The 27,985-nt window shown below is 46.8% G+C and overlaps 1 protein-coding gene across 4 annotated transcripts in view; it reads left to right on the top strand.

Annotated features, from left to right (window-relative positions):
• The window catches only part of LOC147639817 (dynein regulatory complex protein 11-like), a 166,293-nt gene extending 140,006 nt beyond the window's left edge, over positions 1-26,287 (top strand). For all 4 annotated transcript variants that reach the window (XM_086774374.1, XM_086774380.1, XM_086774373.1 and 1 more), the window contains 4 exons: positions 24,588-24,731; positions 24,913-25,146; positions 25,657-25,746; positions 25,990-26,287. In XM_086774374.1, the coding sequence (XP_086630500.1) occupies positions 24,588-24,731; positions 24,913-25,146; positions 25,657-25,746; positions 25,990-26,064 (543 nt within the window). In that variant the 3' untranslated portion in view covers positions 26,065-26,287. The remainder of the gene's footprint in view (positions 1-24,587; positions 24,732-24,912; positions 25,147-25,656; positions 25,747-25,989) is intronic.
• Positions 26,288-27,985: the final 1,698 nt, after the last annotated feature.

A 27,985-nucleotide genomic window follows, 5' to 3' on the forward strand; every position in this document is an offset into this window, starting at 1 on the left:
CCACTGTTTATTCAGAGAGGGTTTTGGACCACTTTCAAGAGTCATGGGGTACCAGGACCAGAGCTGTTTGGGATTGTTCTTGCTTGAGCTGCGGAGATATAGAGATAGCTTGCTTAGGCACACAGAGAGCCAGACTCAGAGGCACATTACAAACTTCTTTAGTCCAGCCATCACTGCGCCAGATGGACCACAGCAGCAGCAAGACATGGATACCGCCCACACCAGCGGTACACTGATTGATCGTGCGATTGAGCTTGGGTGGTCCAGACGCCCACGACTACGGAGGAGGGCATCCCAGCATAGACGGAGGTTGCAGCGGCGGATTCGGATTATTCTTGCGAGACATGCAGGACACCCAATCAGGGTGCTGACCACAGAGGATATTGAGGAGATCCGCCAGCGTTCGATGTGGCACATATTATGAGATGGAGGCACCTCCATAGTGTACCCCCCCGTCCCACATGATATTGTATCCCCTCATTGTACTCCACTCACCTCCATAGCGTACCCCCCCCGCTCACTATATTCACACCCTATAAGGGTTTCTGTTTACCTTCCAGTTCCAGTTTCATTTTCTAGGTGCCAGTAGTATCATCTTTATTTTTCATTTTCTGGTTTTTTATCCAGACATTGCATCAGATCCACCATGATGTAACTTTTTGGTCTCATAGGTCATTATGGCCTTTTGAAGACGTTTATATAACATTTGTTTTGGAGGAGGTGCACCAAAGATACCTGGGCTGGCAGCAACTATGGTTCTCTAACTCTCTCTCTTCTCCCTCTTTGGAGCTGGTCTGGCTGACAGCATTATCTTTTCTCTCTCTGTTGATGGGCTGCTCAAGAGTTAGTTGAGCAGAAATATCCACACAGCAAGCTGACCGTACAGAAACATCCCAGCAAACAGGCCATACAGAGCTGTCTTTTTAGGCGTGTGGCTGCGCAAGGAGATAGCAGGCTGACAATTGTGTGTATCACTCTCTCTCTCTCCTGTTCGTTTGGTTGCAGCAGAAGCTGGCCGTACAGCAGGCTAATCATCAACAGGTTTTCTCGGACCGGACAGCGTCTGGCTGTATATGCAGCTCCTTGGCTACAGGCTTGTGATGGTCTTGGAAATCTGGTGTTGGAAACACCCTCATCTCTAATATTTGTAACACTCTATAATAGAAGACATTATTCCGAAAGGGGTGTTAGCCTGTTCCGGCCTCAGTGCTGTGTAGTGTCTATTTATTTCCTTATGTTCAGTGTTTGCACCTTTGTGGGTTTAAATCTGTGTTTGGAGTTGTGCCTAAGCAGTGACAGTGGTATCAGAGCCAGCCTTTCTTGGAAGAGCTTATTGGTCTCGGGGAAAGGAAGATGGCTAGGGGAGCACAAACTCCATCATCAGACAAAGACACTTTGAACAAATCAGCTTTATCAAGACATGAGTTGAAAGAGTTGTTTGGGAAGTTCACGGCTGATTATCAGAACCTCAAGAGACTCTTCGAGGAAACCTTGGCTAAGCATCAGCAGAGTGTGGAAAATCAAAAGCAATACTTCTCCAACGAACTAGAAAAACTTGTGACCACGCTATCAAAAAGAGAAGTGCTGATGCATGAATGCCAACTATATGGAGCAGGCAGACGTGCTGAAGGGACGTGAACCTGCGCTGCTGCCCCCGCCTACCCTCTGTTGCCTCCGCCTGTTTCTTTGCTGCTCCTGCTTGCCTCTGCTGCCTTCGCCTGCCCTTCTGCTGCCTTCGCACCCCCCTTCGCCTGCCCATCTTCTGCCCTTCGCCAGCCTTTCAGCCCCGCCTGCCCTTCAGCTGCCCCCGTCAGCCCCTCTGCTGCCCCCCGCCTGCCTTCGCCTGCACCCTTTTGCTGCCCCCGCCTGCCTTCGCCTGCCCTTCTGCTGCCTTCGCACCCCCCTTCGCCTGCCCATCTTCTGCCCTTCGCTAGCCTTTCAGTCCCCGCCTGCCCTTCAGCTGCCCCCGTCAGCCCCTCTGCTGCCCCCCGCCTGCCTTCGCCTGCACCCTTTTGCTGCCCGCCTCCCCCTTTGCTGCCGGCCCCCTGCCTTCTTCAGTCCCCGCCTGCCCCTCTCCTGCCCCCGCCTGCCCCTTTGCCCTTGCTTCCCCAGCTGCTCCCCGCCTTTGCCCCCCTTCCTTTGCTCCCGTTTTCCTAGCAGCTATTTTATCTGGATTCAAGTCGGCCGCCCACTTTTCTTGATTGGTCTTATGGCTTTTTCTGCCGCAGCCAATCTCTCATCACCCCCACTAGCCGGGAGAATCATCAATTTTTCATCACAAGATGAGCTCACCTCTCTTCAGCACGACATTGACCTTGAGGTCCAGACTACCCTTGTTGCAAGAGTTTATGGTTCCCACCCTTCTCAATCATAGGCCCGTGAATGGCTTCTAGCAGCTCTCCCTTCGGAGCTGATTGTGCACTTTCAGGATACTCGTTTACTTGGTCGAGGCTTCTTCCAGGTGGACTTTCATTCTTCAGAAGCTACTTCTCAGGCTTTGGCTAGCAGCCCCTTTCCTCTTGGACCTAGGAAGATTTTCTTCTTTCAGTACCAGGTGGGCTTTGATCCAGTGGTGGAGGATCAATGCCTTACCCTGGTCTCACTACAGTTCCCTGCTCTTCCTCGGTCCTATTGGAAGCTTTTAGCGTCCATAGGGGCATCCTTTGGCCAGGTTCTAGAGGTCCTCCCGAGCTCTCGCCTCAGCTTCCGCGGCCATTATGGTTAGGCAAGGAGTTGCTTGGAAGTGTTGTGTTTAGGATTTGCCACTTTCACACTTTGTCCCTCCAGCACAGAGGTTAGACAGTTCTTGGGAGATTATTGCTAGCATCTCAGCCTGGAATATCTGGAAGGCTAGATGCACTCAAGCCATTGAGGGTACTCCCGTTCTTGTGTCACAGTGTCTTTGCAGGATTTGGAGTGATATTATTCACACCATTATGGCTACCTGGGCCAGAATCCAGGGATCTTCGAGGGTTGCGAAGAGGAAGCGCGGCCAGTTTATGAGAGAGTGGGACATTGGTTTCTTTTTCACATCCTCTCATTCGGGACCCTATTGGCAGCACAGGGCTCCTAATTGGTTGAGATCTCCACCTTGCTTGGTGTGAAATCTCCATTTTGTAAAATTTTTCATAGTTAATAGAAGTCTCCTTTCTGAAAAAAAAAAAAAAAACGACTGCTGAAGTGACGTGAACCTGCACTGCTGCCCCCGCCTGCCCTTTGTTGCCTCCGCCTGTTTCTTTGCTGCTCCCGCCTGCCTTTGCTACCTCCGCCTTCCCAACTGCTGCCTTCGCAACCCCCCTTCGCATGCCCAACTTCTGCCCTTCTCTAGCCTTTCAGTCCCCGCCTGCCCCTCTGCTGCCCCCCACTTGCCTTCGCCTGCCCCTTTTGCTGCCCCCGCGTGTCCCCCTTTTGCTGCCCCCATCAGCCCCTCTGCTGCCCCCCCGCCTGCCTTCGCCTGCCCCCTTTTGCTGCCCCTGCCAGCCCCCCCTTTTGCAGTCCCGCCTCCCCCTTTGCTGCCCGCCCTTTGCCTTCTTCAGTCCCCGCCTGCCCCTCTGCTGCCCCCGCCTGCCCCTTTGCCCTTGCTTCCCCAGCTGGTCCTCGCCTTTGCCCCTCTTCCTCTACTCCCATTTTCCCAGCAGCTATTTTATCTGGATTCAAGTCGGCCGCCCACTTTTCTTGATTGGTCTTATGGCTTTTTCTGCCGCAACCAATCTCTCATCACCCCCACTGGCCGGGAGAATCATCAATTTTTCACAAGACATTGACCTTGAGGTCCAGACTACCCTTGTTGCAAGAGGTTTTTGGTTCCCACCCCTCTCGTTCACAAGCCCGTGACTGGCTTCTAGTAGCTCTCCCTTCGGAGCTGATTGTGCACTTTTAGGATACTCGTTTACTTGGTCGAGGCTTCTTCTAGGTAGACTTTCATTCTTCAGAAGCTACTTCTCAGGCTTTGGCTAGCAGCCCCTTTCCTCTTGGTCCTAGGAAGATTTTCTTCTTTCAGTACCAGGTGGGCTTTGATCCAGTGGTGGTGGAGGATCAGCGCCTTACCCCGGTCTCACTACGGTTCCCTGTTCTTCCTCGGTCCTATTGGAAGCTTTTAGCTTCCATAGGGGCATCCTTTGGCCAGGTGCTAGAGGTACCAATCCTCCCAAGCTCTCTCGCCTCAGCTTCCGCGGCCGTTACTGCCACTCTTGATGGTGTACCCCGGATCCTTGTGCTTGTTCCTGATCCATCGATTACTGATGATCATGTTATGCTTCAGAGACCTGACGGATCTCATTTCCGCCAGAGGATGGAGATTGCAGGCAGACCTGATCGGTGTCGGATTTGTCGTCGACAGGGTCACATTGCTAGAGATTGTCCCAGATCGAGGGGCCATGGTAGGAGGCGGCGTGGTCCTGCCCACCAGAGGCTTTCTGCAGATGCGGAGACTCTAGCTGCTCCTTTGCCACAGTAGACCACACAGCATTGGGTTGTGGTTAGGGATGGCAGGCACCCTCGGACCCCCGTACCTGCCCCTTCACCCACACTCCCTGTGGAGCACCCTAACCCCTATGCAGCTCTTGCCTCACAGGATGTTGATCCTTTTTTGGAGGATGAGGCCTTGCAGGCACATGATCTGGATCCCTCACAGGAGGATGCTGCATTACAGTTATAGGATGATTGCACCCTTGAGGATGATGTTGCACATTCGCATTGTCATGGTACCTCTCCAGTTCTGAGGACTAGCCCTGGCTTTTCCTCGGAGTGGGAGAGGTGGTAAGGTTTACATCGTCAGATTTTCCCTCCCTTACCTATGCGAGACGTACTTCCGCCTCTAAAGGGGGTCCTTCGTCGACCACGAGATCTGGTCATTCCTACTCTGAGTCTTTCTGAGGATTGTCTCTTGGAACATTCAGGGTCTTGGGGGTTTTTTTCCGCGTCGACGAAAACAAATTGTAAAAACCCAGCTTCATTGTGCAGTCACAGGTGGACCTATGGATATATTGCTCTTGCAAGAGCATAAACTGGATGCTAGTCAGTGTGGGAGATCAGGCAAGCTTCTCTCGGGACACACCTTTTGGTCACCGGCTGTTGGTACCAAGGGTGGTGTTTGTATCTCTGTTTCAGCTTTGATCTTGCCTTGCATCATTGGACATGGTGTCATTTTGCCTGCGAGTTCTTATGCAGGGTACTACACGCATTGGTATTCTCAACCTCTATGCTCCTAACCATAGAGGTGAGAGGGTTACCTTTTGGAAATCTCTCACTACATTGATGCCTCTTGCCGACCATTGGATTATTGGTGGGGATTTTAACATGGTTGAGATGCCAACGAATAAAAGAGGTTGACATGAGGGCTTAGTGCATCCTCTTGAAAGAGCGTCTTGGGAGAGGTTTATACTCTCCATTCATGGTAGAGATTGTTGGCATGAGGATGACATTTTGAGGAGTCCATCCACTCTTCTTTATTTATGGAATAACAGGAGAAGAGATGTAGGATGTATCTATGCACGGTTAGACAGATTTTATGTGGATGATTGGGTGCTTGACAGAGGAGGACATACTTTGATTGCTACAGGCACCTCCAAATCGGATCATTGCCCAGTGGTTTTATGTATTAGAGATCCGAATTGCCATGGATCAGCACCCCATCTATGCATCCCTGATCATTTGTTTTCAGATGCAGAACTATCGCGTCGTATGCTTGATATTTGGAGATCTCATGACCTCTTACAGGCCTCTCAAAGCCTGGCCTCTGCTCTCTGTGATATTAGTGACTTTTATCACACATGTGCCCTGTCTAAGAGGCAAGAGGCCTTGGACTTAGAAAGGGCTATTAGACGTAGATTGGCTGCCTTGCAGAAAGAGCACGAGAAACATCCTCATGCTCAAGGGGTTCCAGATTCTTTATGTACTATTAGAGCAGACCTTCATCACTCTCGTGAGCAGCGCGCGGAGTATCGTTTCCATGCCCAGGAATCCTTTTGGACACAGATGGGTGGCAGATGTAACAAACATTTCTTTGCTTCTCACGGCCCATCTCATGCCAGAGATAGTGTCAGGCAGTTCCAGGATTCACATGGCACTCTTCACTCAGATCCTCTCATGGTTAGATAGATTGCCACCGATTTCTATTGCCTGCTTCTTAGTGCTAAGCCGCATTCTGATCTGAGACACAGGGCACAGAGGAAGGTTTGGAATGCATTGCCACATTTGATCACCGAGGAGATGTGTGCCTCTCTGGATGCCCCTTTTGCTATGCAGGAGTTCAGTCATGCTCTTCATATCGTACCTCATGGTAAGTGTCCAAGGGAGGATGGCCTCTCCCCTATTTTTTTCACTACTTTTTGGGATGAGATTGGGGCTAAGATAACATCGGCTTTGCAGGAGATGTGGGACACAGGTTCTATGCCTTCTTCTCTCACTGAGGGGCTTATTTATCTTATTCCTAAGAGCGGGGATAAGACATTGATTGGCTAGTGGAGACCTATCACCTTACTTGGGACTGTCTATAAGATTCTTGCTAAGGGAGTGAGCATCAGATTGCAGCCAATTCTGCAGGATGTTATTCATGATACCCAGAATGGATTCTTACACGGCAGGAGCATCTTTGATAACATTTTCTCGTTTTGGGAGGCCGTCGAATGGGCTAAAGCGAGCAATCAGCCCTTAGCCATTCTGCTCTTGGATTTTGAGAAGGCCTATGATAGAGTGGATTCGGACTTTCTTGGGGGTACTCTTAGTCATATGGGCTTCTCTCAAAGATGGATCAAGGGAGTTTCATGCATGTATCGTGATGCCCACAGTAGAGTTCTTGCTTGCGGTGATAGAGGAGAGCGGTTTCACATTTCTCGCTTAGTACGACAAGGCTGCCCATTAGCCCCTTTATTATATATCATAGTTGCAGAGGCCATGAGCATCTTTCTCCGCTCCACTGTTGGTATTTCAGGATTGAGGTTGCCTCTTCGTAGTCATGAGGATTTGGTTGACTCTGAGTTAGCTGATGACACAGCCCTGTTTTTGGAGGCTTCACATATATGCTTATGCTCCTTCCGGGTAGCACTAGAGGAGTTCTGTTTGGCAGGAGGGGCACTCATTAATTGGCACAAATCTGTTGGTTTTTGGGTTAGTGATTCACCGAGAGTTGATTGGGGTGCAGAGCTTGGTTTTACTTGGATCAAGAGAGGATGTACTGCTAGATATTTGGGATGCCAAGTTGGGATTGATATTTCTCCTGCACAGTAGTTTGCTCTGGTACTTATGAGTATCCTGAAGAAGCTCCTCCATTGGAGCTCTAGGAGGTTAGATTTAGCCTCCAGAGCTTTGGTGGCTAATCAGGTTTTGCTTGCCTCAACTTAGCCCCTTTACTGGTTCACATGTTTAACAGGGCTTTATGTGAGGGCTTCCCCATGAGCTAGTCATCAAATACTATTGTACCTATCTTGAAAGCAGGTGACCCCATGGACCCCAACAACTATAGGACTATCATGATTGGTCACACCTTGGCCAAGATTTATGGTTCGATTTTGGAGCATGAGCTTAGTAGATGGTCCGAGGAGCAGAGACTCAGAGCACCGGGGCAAGCAGGTTTTAGGAGAGGGCACTCCACACTAGATCATATCTTTACACTATGGGGGATCATGGAGGAGGGGAGAGCTCACGGGCAATGGATATACTGCTGCTTTGTGGATTTCCGCAAAGCTTTTGATACTGTCCCACGAGCCAGAATGATCAAGAGACTGCAAGATATGGGAGTGTCAGCGGAGATGCTGTGGGGAATCATTACACTCTATGAGACAGTCATCACAGGCCGAGTACAGGCTCCAGGAGGTGACTCAAAGTTTATACAGAGCACTATCGGGGTGAAGCAGGGCTGCCCCTTGTCTCCTACTCTATTTTGTCTATACATTGACGAGATCGCGGATTACATAGACAGACAGGGAGGACCAGGAGCACATTTGGCAGGAGTCTTGATACCGATCCTCTTGTATGCAGATGATATTGTTCTTATTTCTGATTCACCAGAGGGGCTGCAGAGGCATTTGGATGCATTACGGGCCTTTTGTGAGGACCGGGACCTTACTGCGAACCTTGGAAAGACCAAGGTCATGATCTTTTACACCTCCTCACAGTGGATAACTAGATCTGCAGTACAGTTTACATACAGTGGAGAGCCTGTGGAGCATGTTACCTTATATGTATACCTTGGGATCACTTTTGCTGGACCTCAGTTCTCGATGCAGAAGGGGGCCGATGCTAGATTGACGAGGGGATATGCAGCCCTTGGCTCGCTAGAGAGGCAATGCTCACAGATACAATTTTAGGAGCCGAGGACGAAGCTTTGGCTATTTGATACTCTAGTTACACCTCCACTACTGTATGGTGCCCCCATGTGGGGTCCTAGCTTATACCACACGAGGAGACAGAGGAGAGAGCCGGCCGAGACAGATACAGAGGAGGTATATGATGGGTGGAAGCCGATGGGGAGCCCCCTAGTGGTGATGATCTCACGCATGATTAGCAGTAAACCATCAGTGCCACATGAGATTGTGCGGGCAGAGATGGGCGCTGCACCGATAGTGACGGAGGCTCTATTCGAGTCAGTGACATACTCGCATAGGCTATGGGAGCTTCCACTTGATAGATACCCCCAGCTAGCCCTGGAGTTCTCCAGACAGTTGACACTTGAGGGAGATACAGAGTGCTGGTATTCATAGGTAGGCACTTGGTTTGGCATGCACGGTATGCAAATGGAGGCACTCCACCCCCTTCCTGTACAGCATAGAGACCCCGTCATTTGCTCTCAGCCGCACAGAGCGGAACAGAGGAAGGACATTGTCAGACTGGATACTCAGAGGACATGGAGTTCACCTAGTCGTCCACTGGGGACGAAGATGGCCTTCTACAGAGATCACCTCCTATGCCTGACAGAGGATGGGTTCATCATCCGTCCATGCTACATGGACATACACCTATCCTTTGGGGTGAGATGTGCGATCGGCCAGATCCGCACCTCATCCCACCAGCTGAGAGTGGAGACTGCCAGATATGGGCCTAGGGCAGCCACACCAGAGGACAGGATATGCCAGCTCTCTCACACAGAGCCCGAGACAGGACCATTACATATGCCGATGCCCTGTATACTATGAGATTCGGGGGAGGTTCCACTGCCTCTTCCGAGCTGGGTTCGGACCACTTTCCAGGATCATGGACTTCCCGAATCAGAGATGCCTGGGACTTTTTCTTCTAGAGCTCACAGACACAGGGAGTCCTTAGTGAGATCTAGATCAGCTGTACTTGCTCAAGGACCAGCACATAGAGCTCTCACCGACTTCTTCCATACCAGTACTCTGAGGGCCGATCCACCCATCATACCCAGACCACAGGCTAGTGTAGGAGCTTGGCCGAGAGGTGTGACAGAGCTCGACGCCACAGACCCCATGGCCCTCGCCCACAGCCACGCCACCACAGGAAGATCCGGGCCATTGTCTCCCATCATCGCAGGACCTTCTCGCGCCAGCTCAGTTTTACCACCTTGAGCACCATGTGACAGCGGCCCATGAGGGATGTATTAGGATGATATGAGAGCTCTCTGCTCATGTACCTAGATCAGATTTTAAAGTTCTAGATTTTTTATTATCTTTCTTTATTACTATTTTGTACCCAGGATGATGTACCTCATGGATATGATGTAACCTTCTGGTCTCATAGGTCATTTTGGCCTTTTGAAGACGTTAATACAACTTTCTTTCTTTCTTCTCTCTCTCCTCCCGCTAGATACTTACCTTGTTGGAAATAAGTGCACACTAGGTGTACTATTTCTCTAGTCTAGTTTCAGTTGAGTCTTTATGTCTTGAGTCTAGTGCCATGTGGCACCTCTACATTTATCCCATAAGTCAGTCTACTCAATCTTGTACTTCTCACCTATATATTGTGGGTGTCACATCAATGAAAGTATCAATCTTGTGTCTTGTCTACACTCATCTCAAGGTAACTCTTTGTCTTTCATTTGTTTGTGTTCTTGTTTCATTTCTAGTTTGCTCTTGCTTTCATATTTCCTACATGGTATCAGAGCCATGGTTTTAGGGTTTCCCTGTTTTTTCTCTCCAAGCCGTCCCACTCAATTCAGCGCAGCCCGTTGGTGTTTGCTTGGTTCAATTCTCTCTCCTGTTTTTGATCTGTTCGGTGCAAAGCCTCCATCGCCATGGACCTCAGGACACGCTCTAACACATGGGCCTCTCTCTCTCTATCAAGCAATGGCGAATCAAGAAACCTCTACTACTGTCGGGACAGTGGTAGGAGGAGCTCCGACATCAGCGTTAGCATCCTCACGGGCAGCTGCTGGTCGCCATTATTCTGCCCGCCACAGAATTCTGACTGCCCCTGTTTTCCATCAGTTCTGCCTCGCCATACTCCAGTTGAAGGGTTCCTGTTTCTTCCTGACGATGTTCTTCATCTACTCCATCAGCATAAGGCTCTTCATTATGGTGCGAATCTTTTCCTTCAGCTGGGCGACTCTTTCTCTTGATGGCATCTCTCTAGGTGCAGCTCCTGCTGCCCCTACCCTCATCGCTGCCCTGATCTTCCCCTTCGTTTTTTCACATAGCGGCAACATCTACAGCAGCAGCTCAAGGCATAATTTCAGATCTGCCTGCCCATGTCAGGCCTATGCATCTCTACCTTCTCTCTCTCTACTGCCGGCGGCCTGTCCTCTAGTATTACACATGCAGCAGCTACCCACGCACTCTCTTCTTCATCAACATGCCTTCTCAAGTCGTGGACCTCCTGGACATTCAACTCATGCAACAACTCGTCATTTTTGGATCTTTGGTCTTCTCGACATCAGCTCAACACCTCCTTTTGTGAAGGTAAACTCCAATGCTGATTTTGGACCTGATTTGCAACATCTGTGCAAAAGGCATTTTCCCCTTTGTTATTTCCCATTTTCTCTTCATCTTCACATGTGGGTTAGCTGTCCATTGGACCAGCCAGACCTGCAGCAGCAAATTTAAAGCAGAAATCAAGTGTATGTCGTGTTCTATTTTCAGTCTACTCTCTATTTCTTTTTTTCTTTTTCTTTTTTTTTTATTTTAAAGGAGAGTTTTGAATTTCATCTTGTACGGGATTAGACACTGCCAAATCTGGTAAGACCTTCCCATCTCTCTCATAATTGTCTATGTTTTCATGCTATCTACCACCATTGATCACCAATGATGTAGATCATGGGGTAATATCCTGTCTATTTGTCTACATGAACTTATCTTTGTCCCTATCCAAGAGGCACCCCTGCATTACCCACTCTAGCAGGAGGATTGACCTTGAGGAGGGATCATCTATCAAGGTCCATCTCTCTGTCTATCTACAATCAGTCAGTCTCTCTGTCTATGTGTCTATCCTGTGTGTCTATCCTGTCACATGTCTTTGACACTCTATCTATCAGTCTACATGTCTCTCTTTTGTGGATTAGCTACCCACATTCTCTTGGCATTTTTTTGTCTATGTCCCCATTTATCTTCTATTTTTTTATCCAGACATTGTATCAGATCCACCATGATGTAACTTTTGGTCTCATAGGTCATTATGGCCTTTTGAAGACGTTAATATAACATTTCATTTCATTTCATTTCATGTCTATCTGACATTCTCTCTCTCTGTGGGACCACTCTACTGGCTGATTGTCTCTCTCTCTGTCTGTCTATGATCCACTCTTGTCCCTACCCTTGTGGACCCATATGAGGATATCACTTGAGGAGGGGTGTCTCAGGATCTTTTGTCTCTCATGTCTTGTCTCTCAGTCTATCAGTCTTTATGTCTGTCTTCTAGTCTTGTCCATCTTGTCTTCTAGCTTGTCTCTCAATCCTTGTCTAGTCTCACTATCTTGGTCTTATCTTTTGTCATGTCATAGTCTTGTCTTTTTGTCTTCCTCCTAGTGTCCACTTAAGGAGGGTGTTGGAAATAAGTGCACACTAGGTGTACTATTTCTCTAGTCTAGTTTCAGTTGAGTCTTTATGTCTTGAGTCTAGTGCCATGTGGCACCTCTACATTTATCCCATAAGTCAGTCTACTCAATCTTGTACTTCTCACCTATATATTGTGGGTCACATCAATGAAAGTATCAATCTTGTGTCTTGTCTACACTCATCTCAAGGTAACTCTTTGTCTTTCATTTGTTTGTGTTCTTGTTTCATTTCTAGTTTGCTCTTGCGTTCATATTTCCTACATACCTTCAGTTCTTTCTTTTCTTTTCCAGACAGTGTATCAGATGTCACATGGTTGTAACTTTGGTCTCATAGGTCACTTTGGCCTTTTGAAGACGTTAATATAGCATTTCATTTCATTTCATTTCTCATAAGCTTGTTTTGGAGGAGGCGCACCAAAGATACCTAGGCCGGCAGCAACTATGGTTCTCTAACTCTCTCTCTCTCCTTCCGCTTTGGAGCTGGTCGCCTATAGGCTGGCTGACAGCAGTATCTTTTCTCCCTCTGTTGATGGGCTGCTCGAGTTAGTTGAGCAGCAATATCCACACAGCAAGCTGACCGTATAGCAACATCCCAGCAAACAGGCCGTACAGACATAGTCGTACAACAGTTGTATTTTCACACGTGTGGCTTCTGTAGCCACCCTCATTGCCCGTGGTCGGGTACCCAAGCCCATGAACCCCCAAGATCGGGCATCCCCAAGTCGGCATCCTTACTGTGTGAACCTCAAGATCGGGCACCCCCAAGATCGTATCAATGACTACTTTTAGCACTTGGCTCATGATAGCCCAAGGGGCCACACCCATTGTATATAGAGAGACTGTGGTGTATTGAGAGAGGATCCCCAATGCAATACATGGTCTTGTGGTGTCCCAACTTTTGCCTACGTCTGTCTCATGTTGCATGTATATCACTTAGGTAGCTCTTGTGTGGTGTTCCATTCTTGAGTCTATGTGAGTGCGTAGTGGAGTGGGACAGAGAGGTCGCCATCTCCCTAGCCTGTGCCAACTCCTGAGGGTATACTGCCCTAGAGAGGACCCTAGTGATTTAGTGTGCTTGCACAACAGGCATCCCAGTCTGCTACAGCTACGCAGGGAGATAACAGGCTGACAGCTCTCTCTCTCTCTCGTTGCAGCAAAAGCTGGCCGTACAGTAGGTTGATCATCAGCAGGTTTTTTTGGACCATACAGCATTCAGCTGTGTATGCAGCTCCTTGCCTAAGGCTTGTGATGGTCTTGGAAATCTGGTGTTGAAAACACCCTCATCTCTCATATTTGTAACACTCTTTAATAGAAAAAAAAAATCCAAAAGGGGGTTGGCCCGTTCCGGCCTCAGTGATGTGTAGTGTCTATTTATTTCCGATGTGTAGTGTCTATTTATTTCCTTCTGTTCAATGTTTGCACCTTTGTGGGTTTAAATCTGTGTTTGGAGTTTTGCCTAAGCAGTGACATCGGCCCAAAGGAGGGGACTGCTTTTGAGCACTTCTGAGGCTGCCTCCTCTGCATCAAAGTCTAGTTGGAAGAACCCTCTCCCTGTAGCCTTAGATCTTTAACATGGAGTGCGGGGTCAAAAGGCAACACTTCTAGTACCCAGTCTCGTGGGCCTGGATATGGGAGGGGTGAGAGCCAAAGATTTTTCCAATGAGTGTTGTCTTGGAGTCTTTCTCAATTTCAGGGAAGAGGGTCTCAATTCCGTCTTGTGAAAAATGGATGGTTCGTCCGGCCAGAGGGGGATGATTAGCCATGATGCTAATCAGAATGAAAGGCAGACTTGAAACCTATTAAAGAATATTCCATACTTGAGCGAGGCGGAGGAAGGGCAGCGAAGTGGAGGGGAGGGCAAGAAGGGCAGGAAATGGCAGCGATGGCAGCAAAGAAGACAGGCAAAAGAGGAGGCCAGGCACCACAGGCAACAAGGGAAAGCAGGGGCAGCATGAAGACGGGGGACTTTTTAACATTCTTATTGTTGATGTGTCATTTTTCTACTTGTTTAATTTTTATTAGGATTCCCAGTGCTTATGTGTTGAAATCCTGTATAATCACGGGGGCAAATTCCTTAAAATAAAGTATGTGAATTAAAGCGTCAAGATTTGTTCTCTCGCAACCTCTAACCATGACTGGTAGATCCAGGTCTGATGATTTTGTTTACCTCGTGCCTAGTGGAAGTCGGGGCATACTCCTTTGTAGGCTACTAAGAAGATCCACCATTTTGTGGCCTGTAAATACCATCCCCTTAAAACAATATAGCTAAAGAAACAAAAGGGCCATGTGAATGACAATGTCTCAAAGTATCTCTGTAATGGCTGAAACATGTGGTGGTAAGAAAGCTGCAGCTAAGGTTAAGGACACAACACCCCAATTCTGTCCGATGCGTGTGTGGTCTGAGTAGATCTAACCGGATGATCCGTTCGATCTCATGTTGTGAGAGGTGGAAGAAGGGGGAATCTAGGTTGTAGTGAAATGGGGGGAGACGGTCCATCTGTATGCCATGTGCATGAAACCACTCAACTCGCTGTCTGTGGAGGAGGGAATCCATCTCGTCTCACCTGCTCCGTCTCCCTCTCACTATATAACTACGTAGAGAACTCTGTTGCTAGCAATAGCTGTCAAGAATGTATACATTCTAAATGTAAGTGACGGTCTGAAAGAGGGCATGTGTAACCAATGGGGCCACCCGAAACTCTGTATGTATAATGTCATGTGGTACAAATGGCTTACTCCTGATCATGCGTGACAACATCATGGACCTATAGCCTCTCTATGCTCCTCCACTCATCCTTCCCTAGGTCTGGCCCTAGAAAGTTGCACCATACATAGCTGCTGGTCATACTAAAGTGTCAAAGAGCCAACACTTGGTATGGAGCGGTTTTTTCCTTTTTTTCTTTCAAGAAAGAGACTTCTATTAAGTATGAAAAAAGCATACAACAATCACAGCTATAAGCCGGAATAGAATAGAATCACCCCAATATAAAAGGTGATTTCAACCACTAAGGAGCATCATGATGCCATGAGAGACATGTGGACAATCACAGCTATAAGCCGGAATAGAATAGAATCACCCCAATATAAAAGGTGATTTCAACCACTGAGGAGCATCATGATGCCATGAGACATGTGGCCAGTGGGACTAGAGAAAAAGAAAATGCCATGGTCCCACTCCCGCATAAATATAACGCGCTTTGCCTGCACAAAATGAGAGGACCCCTGAATACGAGCCCAAGTAGACATGAGAGTATGGATGATATCACCCCATATAGTACTAATGCAGGGAGACCCAAAGATCTAGACAACCTCAATAGCCTTCGTGCCTCTAGCTCTCTAGATCTGCCATGCTGTAATACTGTCAACAATCTCCCAACTGGTGTCAATCCTTTGTGTGGGGGGTTTATAATCAGAGTGAGGGACATCTTGCAACAAACCATGTTAGGCAATACCTCTACGAATAAAAATGGCAAAGTCTGTATTGTTGCCCTCATAAAAAAGCTGCGAACTGGACTGGGAGAGCCAAGCAACTGCCCCCCAAGTCACATGCATGCTGCAGCCAATCAATTTGCCCATAAGTTGGGCTATAGAACCCCAAATCTGTTGTGCATTGCTGCATCCCCATAAACAATGTTGTACAGTCTCAAAATCTGCGGCACATCTTGGGCAGGTAGGTGCTACACCAAAGACTGATCTCCACTGATTGGTTGAAAGACCACATAACCAAAAGAAATGAGAGATCTGACTCCTCCTGTATGAATGCCAAAGCCTATGCCAATATCTACATTGTATCGCTGGAGAGGTATCATAACTCTCCCAATGAGGCCTAAGAGTAGGCATCCTATGCATTTGTCGAGTGAGGACCATGAACCTGAAAAAGGGAAGGCTTTTCAATGGATCAAAGGCATAAATCCACTCCCACTCTCCTGGATCCCACTGAAGATATCTGATAGGACTGCCACCATATAGCCACAAACATCAAGAGCCATGAGTCACTATCTGAGGAGAAGGGTCAATGAACCAATGCTTCCTCAAACGACCTACAATCCTCACTGGACTAAGCCTAGTATCTGGGATGATCCCCTCCATGCTACCTCTCCTCAATATCCCTCCAAGCATGATAGAATAAACGATGCAATCTGTAGCCTCCTGGCCCAGGAGAGCAATGACCTGTAGAGGTATGCCTATCCTCGAAAAGACTCCCAGCCAACTCGGATGATAGTCTCCATGAAAGGTCCCAAAAAGCCACTCATGCAGGATAGTTGTATCAATCTGATCAATATGTATGCGAGAGCCCCTAAGATGATGAATGGATGCAACTCTCCGACCCTCCGGAAGACTCTTAAGGGTCTTCCAAGCAAGAACTGTGTATGCACATCTCTCCCATCTTGACCAGTGCATGTAACAAGATGCACCAAGTGGCCGACCGGCCTCATCCTTGATGAACTCGTTCCACATAATAGGTTGTTAGTCGCTTCTCCATGCTTTTACAATTTCTGCAATAAGAGGGGAAGATGGTGCCGTAATGTCAGCCTCTGTGAACAAAAACCGTGTTGGGTAGCCAATCTTTCCCAACACGGGGTGTACATCCAGAAATCTGAGAGAAGAAAAAATCCTTTCAAGGCTCAATGCATGCCACCTGGTAGGAAACCTCTGACCACAATTTTGCAGAGCAACGCTCTGTACTGAACATCCGGATCAATAATATCCAGCCCCCCCTCTCGTCTAGGCTGAATAACTGTGAGCTAAGCTACCTTAGCATGAGTGTCTGTGGTGCCATCCAAACCCGACCAAAGAAAATTGTGGATCAATCTCCGCAATTGACCAATGCACGCACGAGAGAAGCACCAACAAGAGGCAATAAACCAAGCCAAGGCAAGCAATACCTGATAAGCCACCAAAGCTCTGGAGGCTAAATCTAATCTCCTGGAGCTCCAATGAAGAAGCTTCTTGTGGATACTCATAAGTACCGGAGAAAACTATTGTGCAGAAGAAATAGCAACCCCAACCTGGCATCCCAAAAATCTAGCAGTGCATTCTCTAGTGATCCAAGTAAAACCAAGCTCTGCACCCCAAGCAACTCTCAGTGAGTCACTAATCTAAAAACCAACAGATTTGTGCCAATTAATGAGTGCCCTTGTTGCCAAACAAAACTCTTCTAGTGCTACGCGGAAGGAATATAAGCATATGTGTGAGGCCTCCAAGAACATGGCTCTGTCATCAGCTAACTCAGAGTCAACTAGCTCCTCTTCACTACGAAGAGGCAACCTCAATCCAGAAATACCAGCACTGGAGCGGAGGAAGATGCTCATGACCTCTCCAACTACGATATATAATAATGGGGCTAAAGAGAAACCCTACTGTACTAAGCGAGAAATCTGAAACTGCTCTCCTCTATCACGGCATGCGAGCACACTATTGTGGGCATCATGATACATGCATGAAACTCCCTTGATCCATCTTTGAGAGAAACCCATATGGCTAAGAGTACCCTCAAGGAAGTCCCAATCCAATCTATCATATGCCTTCTTAAAACCCAAGAGCAGAATGGCTTAGGACTGATTGCTCGCTTTGGCCCATTCCACGGCCTCCCAAAACAAGAAAATGTTATCAAATATGCTCCTTCCATGCAAGAATCCATTATGAGTATCATGAATGACATCTTGCAAAATTGGCTGCAATCTGATGCTCATCTGCCTTAGCAAGAATCTTAAATGCAATCCCAAGTAAGGTGATAGGTCTCCACTGGCCAATCAATGTCTTATCCCCACTCTTAGGAATAAGATAGATAAGCCGCTCAGTGAGAGAAGAAGGCATAGAACCGTTGTCCCACATCTCCTAGAGAGCCGATGTGATCTCAGCTCCAATCTCATTCTAAAAAGTAATGAAAAAAGCAGGGGAGAGGCCATCCTTCCTTGGACACTTACCATGAGGTAGGCATGAAGAGCAGGACTGAACTCCTGCATAGAAAAAGGGGCATCCAAAACGGTAGGCATCTCCTCAATGATCAAATGTGGCAATGCATTCCAAACCTTCCTCTGTGCCCTATGTCTCAAATCAGAATGCGGCTCAGCACTAAGAAGCTGGCGATAGAAATCAGTGGCAATCTGTCTAACCATAAGAGGATCTGAGTGAAGAGTGCCATGTGAATCTTGCAACTGCCTGACACTATCTCTGGTATGAGATGGGCAGTGAGTAGCAAAAAAATGTTTGTTGCATTTGCCACCCATTTGGGTCCAAAAGAATTCTTGGGCATGGTAACGGTACTCCGCACGCTACTCAAGAGAGTGATGAAGTTCTGCCCTAACAGCACAAAGAATTTGCAACCCATTGAGCATGAGGATGTTTCTCGTGCTCTTTGTGTAAGGCATCCAATCTACGTCTAATAGCCCTTTTTAAATCTGGGGCCTCTTGCCTCTTAGAAAGGGCACATGTGTGATAGAAGTCACTAATATCACAGAGAGCAGAGGCCTGCGAGAAATCATGAGATCTCCAAATATCAGGCATACGACGTGATAGCTCTACATCTGAAAACAAATTCAGCCATCTTCGTCCCCAAGGGCTGAGTGGGTGAGTGCCAAGTTCTCTAAGTATCCAATCTATCAATGTCATTCCTAATGACCCTATTCAGCTCTATGTGGCTGAGATCAAAGGAGGGTGCCTCTATGCTGTACTAAAAAGGGGGGAGTGCTTCCACCTGCATGCCATGTATACTGAACCAAGTACTCACCTGCACATACCAGCACTGTGTGTCTCCGTCTAGTGCCAGTTGTCTCGAGGACTCCATGGCGAGCTAGGGGTATTTGTCTGTTGGGAGCTCCCATAACGTGTGCGAGTATGTCACTGTTTGGAGTAGAGCCTCTATCACTATCAGTTCAGCCCCTATCTCCGCCCGCACAATCTTGTGTGGCACTCCTCCATCATATGCATCCTCCATATCTGTCTTAGCTAGTTCCCCCCCTCCATCTCCTGTGGTATAGGTTGGGAGCTCCATACAATAGTGTAGGTGTGACTAGCATGTAAATTTCATTGATAATATACTGTTCATGGATTTACCCAAAAAAAAAAAGAAAAAAAAAGTAGGTGTGACTAGCATGTCAAATAGCCATGTTTCGTTCTTAGCTCCTGGAATTGTATCTGTGAGCATTGTCTCTCTAGTGAGCCCAAGGCTGCATAGCCACGTGTCAATCTACCTTCAACTGGCTTCCTCATAGAGAACTTGGGTCCATAAAAAGTGATCCCAAGGTATACATATGATGTGACATGCTACACGGGCTCCCCACTATAAGTAAATTGTTGTGCATAGCTACCTATCCACTGTGGGGTAGTGTTAAAGATCATAACCTTGGTCTTCCCTGGGTTCACAATGAGGTCCATGTCCTCACAGAAGGCCTATAATGCATGTAGGTGCCTCTGCAACCCCTCCGGCGAGTCAAATATAAGGACAATGTCGTCTGCATATAGTAGGACCAGGATCAAGACTCCTGCTAATCGTGCTCCTGGTCCTCCCTTTCTGTCTATGTAGTGAGATATCTCATCAATATATAGCCCGAATAGAGAGCGAAAGAGAGAAATGAAATGAAATGTTATATTAACGTCTTCAAAAGGCCATAGTGACCTATGAGACCAAAAAGTTACATCATGGTGGATCTGATACAATGTCTGGATAAAAAACCAGAAAATGAAAAATAAAGATGATACTACTGGCACCTAGAAAATGAGAGTTATATTAAATGTCTACAAAAGGCCAAATTAGCCTATGAGACTGAAGTGTTACAATGTTTCCATGATATATCTCATCCTAGGACCTAGACAGTATAAAAATGAAATGAACTGAATATAAAAGGGTAACAGCTAGTTACAATGATAGAGCTAAGTGATAGATGAGGTAATGTACACAGCTCCTTAGGGTACACCTCTCCCTAGTAGTGGTCCATGTAGAACATTGACCATGGGGCAATCAAGAGCAGCTGCCAAGAGGCCACCTAGGTCCACCGAATCTAGATGTTTGTCTCTGAGGTGGGGGTGCTTGGCGCACTGTATTACTGTTGCTCGCTCCCATGTGACTCCTGTGGTTTGTCACGGCGGGATGGCTCTGGCGGGTGCATCAATGGTGCTTCTATCCCCTCTGTCTCTAAAGAAGCTGGCCTGTCGGGAAAGGGGTGGTGCTTGAGGCCTGGGATCCGTGGAGAGGCTCCTCCGATGTTTGTCCATCTCAAGTAGAAACATACCAAGGCATCTCCGATTTGGGAAGTCCATAATCCTAGAGAGTGGACCAAAGCCATCTCGGAAGAGCCGTGGAATCTCCCTCGAATCTCATAATATATTGCTGCTTGCGCATCGGCAAATATAGTGCTCCTCTGTCTGCGTGGCATAATTTGTAAATCTTGTGCTCTCTCTTCACTTATGTGGCTCTCCTAGTTTCTATAAGTAGGCAATGGAATGAGACTCTGATCTAGCCTATGGCAATCCTCATAGCATGTGACATGTGGACGTCCATGCAGGTGGCTCATCTCATGAAGCCATTGTCGGTGAGTCCAAGGAGATAGTGTCACTAGTTGGGCATTCTCTACGCTTCCATACCAATGGACGGGCTTCATAGTGTGGACATCACACACTTCGTGGCAAGGGAATTAGCTCTATGCCAAGGGTCATGTGGACTGGCACCTCATGGTAGGGAACTAATGTCTACACCAGGCACTAGTGGGCTGGATATGAGAGGCTGGAGATTTTGGTTCGCGCCCATATCCAAATTACAATATTACGGTTGGCCCGGGAATGTAATGTCTATGCCCAGAATGACACTTGTTACAAGCTAAATGAAAGGAAGATTGACCAATACATTCTTATGCATGGCATACTTGCATGCCTGGAACTATTTTCACGTGAAATGTTTTACTACCTGCAAGATTTGGGTGTCTAGTTTACAGGCGAGGGATGCCCTCTCATGAACCGTGCACATGATTATGTATTGTGACCTCGCTTGTGGGTTGTAGACAGGTGGTAGGTGTGACCCTAAACTATTTGTTTAAGCTTATTTGTATTTCAGCTTATTGTGCTGCTTTGCAGGTCCACACTTCATTAAAGTACGGTTGGACAACTTATAAGTGTGTTTGGGCATCCACACTCTATTAAAGATTGAGGTGACATGTTCTAAGTGAGTTTGGGCAGTTACTGGATGGCAGCTAGCCAAACTCATAAATCAGGCACTCTTTTGAGTAAAAGAATGTGGACAGCTTATTGGGCACCCTCTCCACTTATGGGAAAGGTGTGGCTCCTGTTGAGGTGGCCCAATGGCTACCCACTATCCATATGGAAAGGCTTATCCTCTCCCTCGCTTCAAGGGAAATAGATGCCTACTTCATGAGGCGAAAAGTGAAGGCAATTTTCAGCATAACCAGTCTATACACATACTTTTTGGCATGGTTTCTTGGAACAGCCGGCAAATGAGTGCTACACTGCTTTCCAGCCCTTGGGAGTCCTTTTTAGCTGCTATCTCTTGGATATGTACCTGCTAAAAATGCTTTGGAGCATTTCTATCACCGACAATTTGATCAAAAGCTGATTTCTTCTCTCAAAATCAGAAATTTCAGCGGTAAGAGCTTTCACAGATTCTCTTTACCTATTCTACATCTGCGTGCTTGACCATTAAGGTCTTCTATGACTTGGCCTAGCACACACATGCTTGTGTATGGATGCCAGTGGAGCATAGCTGCTTGTGGCAAGACATTGGGGATTGGGGAGTGAGGTTCTTCGCGAGACGACAAAACCTGTGGAATCAACCTCTACTTCGACAAAACATGTTTGCAAAATGTTTTCATTGCATGGATGTCATTGGAATTTGGCATGTGATGCCCATGAAGCTTGTATCTTGAGAAATCCTTGATAATAACAACATATTACAAGGGGGGTCGGCCCTTTCCGGCCCTATTGCAGTGTCATTTAACTTTTTCAGCATCGCTATCTCATTTGGTTTTGTGCCATTTCATCTTGTTTATTAGTATTAGTAGTTTAAGTGTGTGACAAGATTGTGCTCAACCCTATTTGGGGCTATTACATACGGTTTAGTAGAAGGCCATTGTCGAGCCGAGCTCAGCTGTGGGTGTCACCTAAGTGTCCTGAATATGCTATCTGAAGAGATCCAATCGGGTGAGCGGGTTGATCTCTCCGTGTGTGAGCTGTAGGAGACGGGAGGCAAGGTCATACTGTAGTGGTGGAAGGCGGTCCATCTATATACCATGTGATGTGAACCATACGGAGACTTTCACAAACCAAATGTCATGCCTTTTTTTTGCCAGTAGCCATAAATACTCCATGGCTAGATGGGGATACTTGTGTGGGCCCATCTCCCGCACTTGGTGGATGTATGAGATGGTCTGGAAGAGGGCATCTACCTCCATCGGTGGTGTGGCTCCTCTCTCACAATCTCATGTGGCACCGATGGTTTGTTGTTTGTTGCGGATCATGCGTGAGAACATCATGATCTGAGGCCTCTCAATCTTCCCATAGGTCAGGTCCCCAAAAGGCTGTGCCATACATCAATGCAGGTGTGACTAGTGTGTAACAGCCAGAGCTTCGTCATGGGCTCCTAGAAGTGTTCTTGGAAGCATTGCCGCTTAAGCAAGGCCAATGCTGCATATCCTCGAGTCAGTCGGGCATCTGCTCCCTGGTAACATGGTGTACTTGGGCGTGCTGAATATCACTCCAAGGTAGGTGTATGAGGTGACAATCTTGATTGGATCTCCCCTGTATGTGAAGCTGTGGTCCCTGGGGAGGTGTGGAAGACCTTCACCTTGTTCTTGTGCCAAGGTTGACCATTAGGTCCCGCTGTGTACAGAACTCCTGCAGAGCATCCAGATGCCTCCACTGAATCTGAAGTGAGGACCGTGTCATCTGCATATAGCAGTAGAGGGATCAGTATGCCGCCCAAGCAGGGTTAGTTCCGTACGTCGTACGACTGAAACCGTACGTACCTGCCGTACGGTACGGTACCGTACGGATTCGTACGATACCGTACGATTTTTATTTTTATTTTTTTTTGGTGTGTGGTGTTGTTGTTGTTGTTGTTGTTGCGTGGAGCAATTTCAGTCTTCTAGAGAGCCATTCATCGCCCTTTGCAGCCTATAGGGAGCTGTTTGTCAGGAGCGTGTGCACTTGCCATTGCCATATTAGGCAAGCGATCATATTGCCTGATGAGGAGGAGGAGGCAATCTTCATGGAGCTCTATAGTGAGCTTGTGGCAGCAGATACTCGCAGCACCAGGAGTCAGCATGGACGGGGCCGAGCAGTTGGAGTTCATAGGCCTCCTCCTTCGGTATCGGCAAAGGGTGGCCTTCGCACATATGTGAGACGGGGATCCTCGAGCTCCAATCCCCGCCTTCATGATGATATTCCATTGCCCCCTCATGATGATACCCCACTGCCTAGAGAGCCCTTGTTTGATGATGATGGCAACCTACTTAGCGAGAATGATCCCCAGAGTGTCTCGTCCACCTTTGAAGAGTCCTCTTCAGAGAACTCTCTTGATGGACACTCTAGTAGTGATCATGTTGATGATCATGCAGATGTTGGTGATGATGTAGACTTTTGATATGTTATAGCTCTCTAGGCATTGGGCATCTATCTCCTTCTTGCCCATCGAGGATGTATTGTAGTATGTAGTATCATGTATGTACGCATGTTGGCGGTCGCCAATGCCATGAGTTTTTGGCCTATCCTTTTGTAGCAATTTTGTACTCTAATGGCATGATGACATTATGTTCATGGTTCTACTATTTTGTAACTTCTTGTCTACAATTTTTAAGTTTAGGAAGTATTTTTTTTTTAAACGTACTAATATCGTACCGTACCTCAAAAAATTTTAAGGTACCAATTAGTACCGTATTTTATCGTACCGTACCGTATCGTACCTTTCGTACTAACTAACCATGCGCCCAAGCTTCCTCCCGGTCCACCAAAGCTGTCAATGAAGTCGGAGATCTCATCAATGTATAAGCCAAACAAAGTTTAGAGAGCGGGCAGCCCTACTTCACCCCAATCGTGCTAGAGAGCTCAGCTGACATCCTGCCAAGCGCTCTAGCTTGTCCAATGATGGACTCGTATAGGGCGATGATGCTTCATGTCATCTCGGAAGGTACCCCCATGTCCTGTAGTCTCTGTAGTAGGCGAGCACGGGGCACTGTGTCAAACGCCTTGCGGAAATCCACAAAGCAGCACTAAATCTTCTTATTGAACACCTTTCCTTCCTCAATGATGGCTCTGAGTGTGACAATGTGATCTAATGTCGAATGTGCCTGCCGCCGAAAGCCTGCAGCCTGCCTGCCCCTGGGCCCTCCATCCTTGAGTCTCTGCTAAGGTACTCAGTTGCATCTCCACAACGAATCCATAGAACTTGGCCAATGTGTGGCCAATCATGATGGTGCAGTAGTTATTGGGTTCATGCCTTCAGGATGGCAGCACCAGAGGGAGGCATTAAAGGGCCACTTTCTTTGTTTGTTGCCTTTTGCGATGTCCGGTTGGTGATTTAGATGTGAAATGAGAGAGAGTTCAGCTGACAAGGGAAAATTGTATTTTCTGATTATGCTATGACCCAGGTGTTTGTAAAAGACAAGAAAAAATTGTATTTTCTGATTATGCTATGACCCAGGTGTTTGTAAAAGACAAGAAAAAATTGAAAGCAAGTGGACTTAAAGACAAGAGTTCTCGTATAAAGACCTCACTCATGAAAGAAGTTGCCTTACTTGAGCCTGGAGATCGTGTTCTGATCATCGGCACATCATCAAAACCTCAGGTAGTTATGACTTGCTATGCTATTTGAGATCATTGCATGTATTTAATGATGTTGACATGCGGAGGTAATTTCTCTAAAAGTACAAAAAGTAATGGTCTACCATCTCATATCATTGCAAGTAGGGATAGCTCATGACTTTTGACTTTTGGTTATCGGGTTGTGTTTTATCGGGATAACTCAGGATGCACCGGCAAAGCCACCAAATCTTCTCTCTCTTTTTTCAAAGAGAATCTATGTTCCATACCCTGACTATCCGAGTAGAGTACTGTTGTGGCGTGCTTTGCTGGAGAGGCATGGAGCTGTACTAGCATTCAACTTCAATCTCTCAATGTTGGCACATCTTGCTGGGGACTATAGCCCTAGTAACATTGAAGCAATATGCAAATCCGTCCTCACAAAAAAGCGGCTCCGCAAGGTAATGATTGTGGCATGTGTTGTGGAAATTTGATTCATTGTCTTAGGTCGCGAAGTGTTCTTTTGGATGAATTTTTCTTGCTCTTTTGCAAGATTCTCCTTTGCGAGCTTGGACACAGCTCATAGATGCTGTCACTTCACAGTGCCGTAGTGATAGAAATGCTCTCTGCAAGTTTATGAATGGGACTTGTCACTATTTTAGCTCTTTTCTATGCATTAGTTACGGTGGCCCCACAGATATATACGCAAGTGCATGCATGCTCATATGCACCTTAGCACCTGTGTGCGTGCACGCGCACGCATGCATCTATGTGTATTTGTGGTATGCATGCATGTAGATGCATACATACCACAAATGTATGTGTATGTGTGTGTATTTGTGATATGTATGCATGTGGATGCACATACATACATACTTAAACACCTAATACCTACATACATAGATACTTATGCACATACATACATCAATCTGTTGCCTTAGCTGTTTAACTATTGTTAATCCTTTGTGCAGCTGCGCTCCCATCCACTCTTATCCGAGGAGCTGATTGATCACTTATATGAATTTATGCCTCTGGATAAGGAAACTCATGAGATTCTTAGAGTAAGTCAAGACCAAGACAAACTCTGAAGGAAGAAAATTGATGTCAAGGGAGTGGATGATTTTATGTCATCATGTTTAGTGGATGAAGTTGTTAAAAAGAATTTTTCTTTTTTCCAAGAGGAAGGAACATTACATGCATGCATATGTCCATACATACATACATACATACATATTTACGTATATATGAATTTATGTATATGTAATCAAAACAAGGTGATCTGATAATATTTCTTCCCACTGCAGAATTGGGATAAACAAGAGCCGAAGTTAGAAGGTGATACTAGAGAATCCAAAGGCTCAACTCCCAAGAAAAAATAAAATGAGCTACTTGAAAGTTTTTTTGTAACAGCCAGGAGAATCCATTGAAAACCTTACCAAGTAGGTCCTACCTTACATGGTAATATCCGAGAACAAAGTGTTTGTAACAACCTAGGATTGCGCTCGTCTATTTCAAGAGTTTGATACGAAAAGGTGATTACACAAAAATGCATAATTAAATCTCATATGACAAGAAAGGATGGCATTCAACATGCAAAATTCATTTGAAATTTCTATGTATTTTGATATGCCTGCCACATGCTATGTGTATCATGTTTGGCCAGCTCAAGTATCTTCCTAGCGCCTCCTCAGAGTGGAGACTCACAGAGCCGAGGATATCCCACAGGAGGAGAGGATATGCACCACAGGAGGAGAGAAGATATGCAGAGTATGCACTTCGGGAATGGTAGAGGATGTGGTCCATTTTATGTTTCTCTGTCCGCCTTACAACAAGATATGGGGGATTCCACTGCCTTTTTCGAGAAGGATTCAGACCGCTCGCACGGGTGATACAGTATGAGGATCAGAGATGTCTGGGAATGTACTTGATGGAGCTCAGATGACACGGATGTAGTGCTGAGGTAGCATGCTGATAGAGGGGACCAGCCCCAACAGGACACCTCCCAGTACAGAGCTATTATAGATTTCTTTGTGGTTCACGCTTCCACATCAGTGTCCGGCACCCAAACCAATGGCTCTGCTTTCCCATATCAGTATCTCTACTATGACATCAAAGCCCACCACCCATACCGTCACTTCAGTTCCATGCCCCAGTCTTAGCGAGAGAGCAAATCCATTCTACAAGGAGCCAGACTCCCCCAAACCAGAGCATCAAGACCCTTCATGGAAGGTCTGGAGGACCCAAACCTTAGGACCTTCTAAGATAGAACCCACTTAGGATCAAGTCTTAAGGCTCACCTCCCAGCCATAGAGTCCATCGAGATTCACCCCTCGAGCTGGAGGCCATAGCTACATCCTGGACTCTACTCTAGACATAGTAAGACTAGACGTTCCATACCACATAGCCACATCCCGAGGGTGTCCTCATGCTGAACAGTCCCGATGGCCATGTGCTACGAGTTAGACTTGACAATCGTATCTCACAATTGAGCCTAGCGTCGGCTTATATAGACCTCCGCCCAATAATTTCAGCCCAGGGCTAATAATAGCTAGTAACTCTTGGACGCTAATCTAGAACTAGCCCATTCTTTGTCAAGATAGTCCTGCAGCTGCCTTTGTATCTCATCCTCTTCGGTCTAACTGAATCGATAAGGTTGCTTCAAGAAAGGCTTGCTACCAGGTACCATCTCAATAGCATGGTCTACCTCCTGCTCAGGAGGTAATCCTCGTGGCAAATCATCCGGAAACATGTTTGCAAACTCTCGCTTAATCTCTCGTAATGCTCGTGATTTGTCGAAATCAATCACACAACATTGTAGCAGAACTTGCTACAGCCTACCCGGCACACTAGGGTTTGCGACACTGACTGTGTCACAGGTTCACTCTATGGCATATGCCTCCAAGAGTTGCCACTTGGCTAGGGAGATGTGTGGCTACACTTCCCCGCTCCACTACGCACTCACACCCTCTGGCAATACACTATGCTTGATGTGCACCCAAGAGACAATGACAACAGACAATTGGCAAGAAGAATGCACTTGAAGGTGTTGGAAATAAGTGCTCACTAGGAGTACTTTTAGTCTTGGTCATCTCAGTGTATGCCACGTGGCACTCAGGGATTTATCCCATATGCACTCATGCTCTATCTTGTACTTCTCACCTATATATTGTAGGTGTCACATCAATGAAAGTATCAATCTTGTGTCTTGTCTACACTCATCTCAAGGTAACTCTTTGTCTTTCATTTATTCTTGTTTATTTTCTAGTTTTGCTCTTGCTTTCATATTTCCTTCATGGTATC

Source organism: Cibotium barometz, chromosome 3 (assembly GCF_041138505.1).
Source record: "Cibotium barometz isolate CiBa-2024 chromosome 3, ASM4113850v1, whole genome shotgun sequence".
Lineage (NCBI taxonomy): Eukaryota > Viridiplantae > Streptophyta > Polypodiopsida > Cyatheales > Cibotiaceae > Cibotium > Cibotium barometz.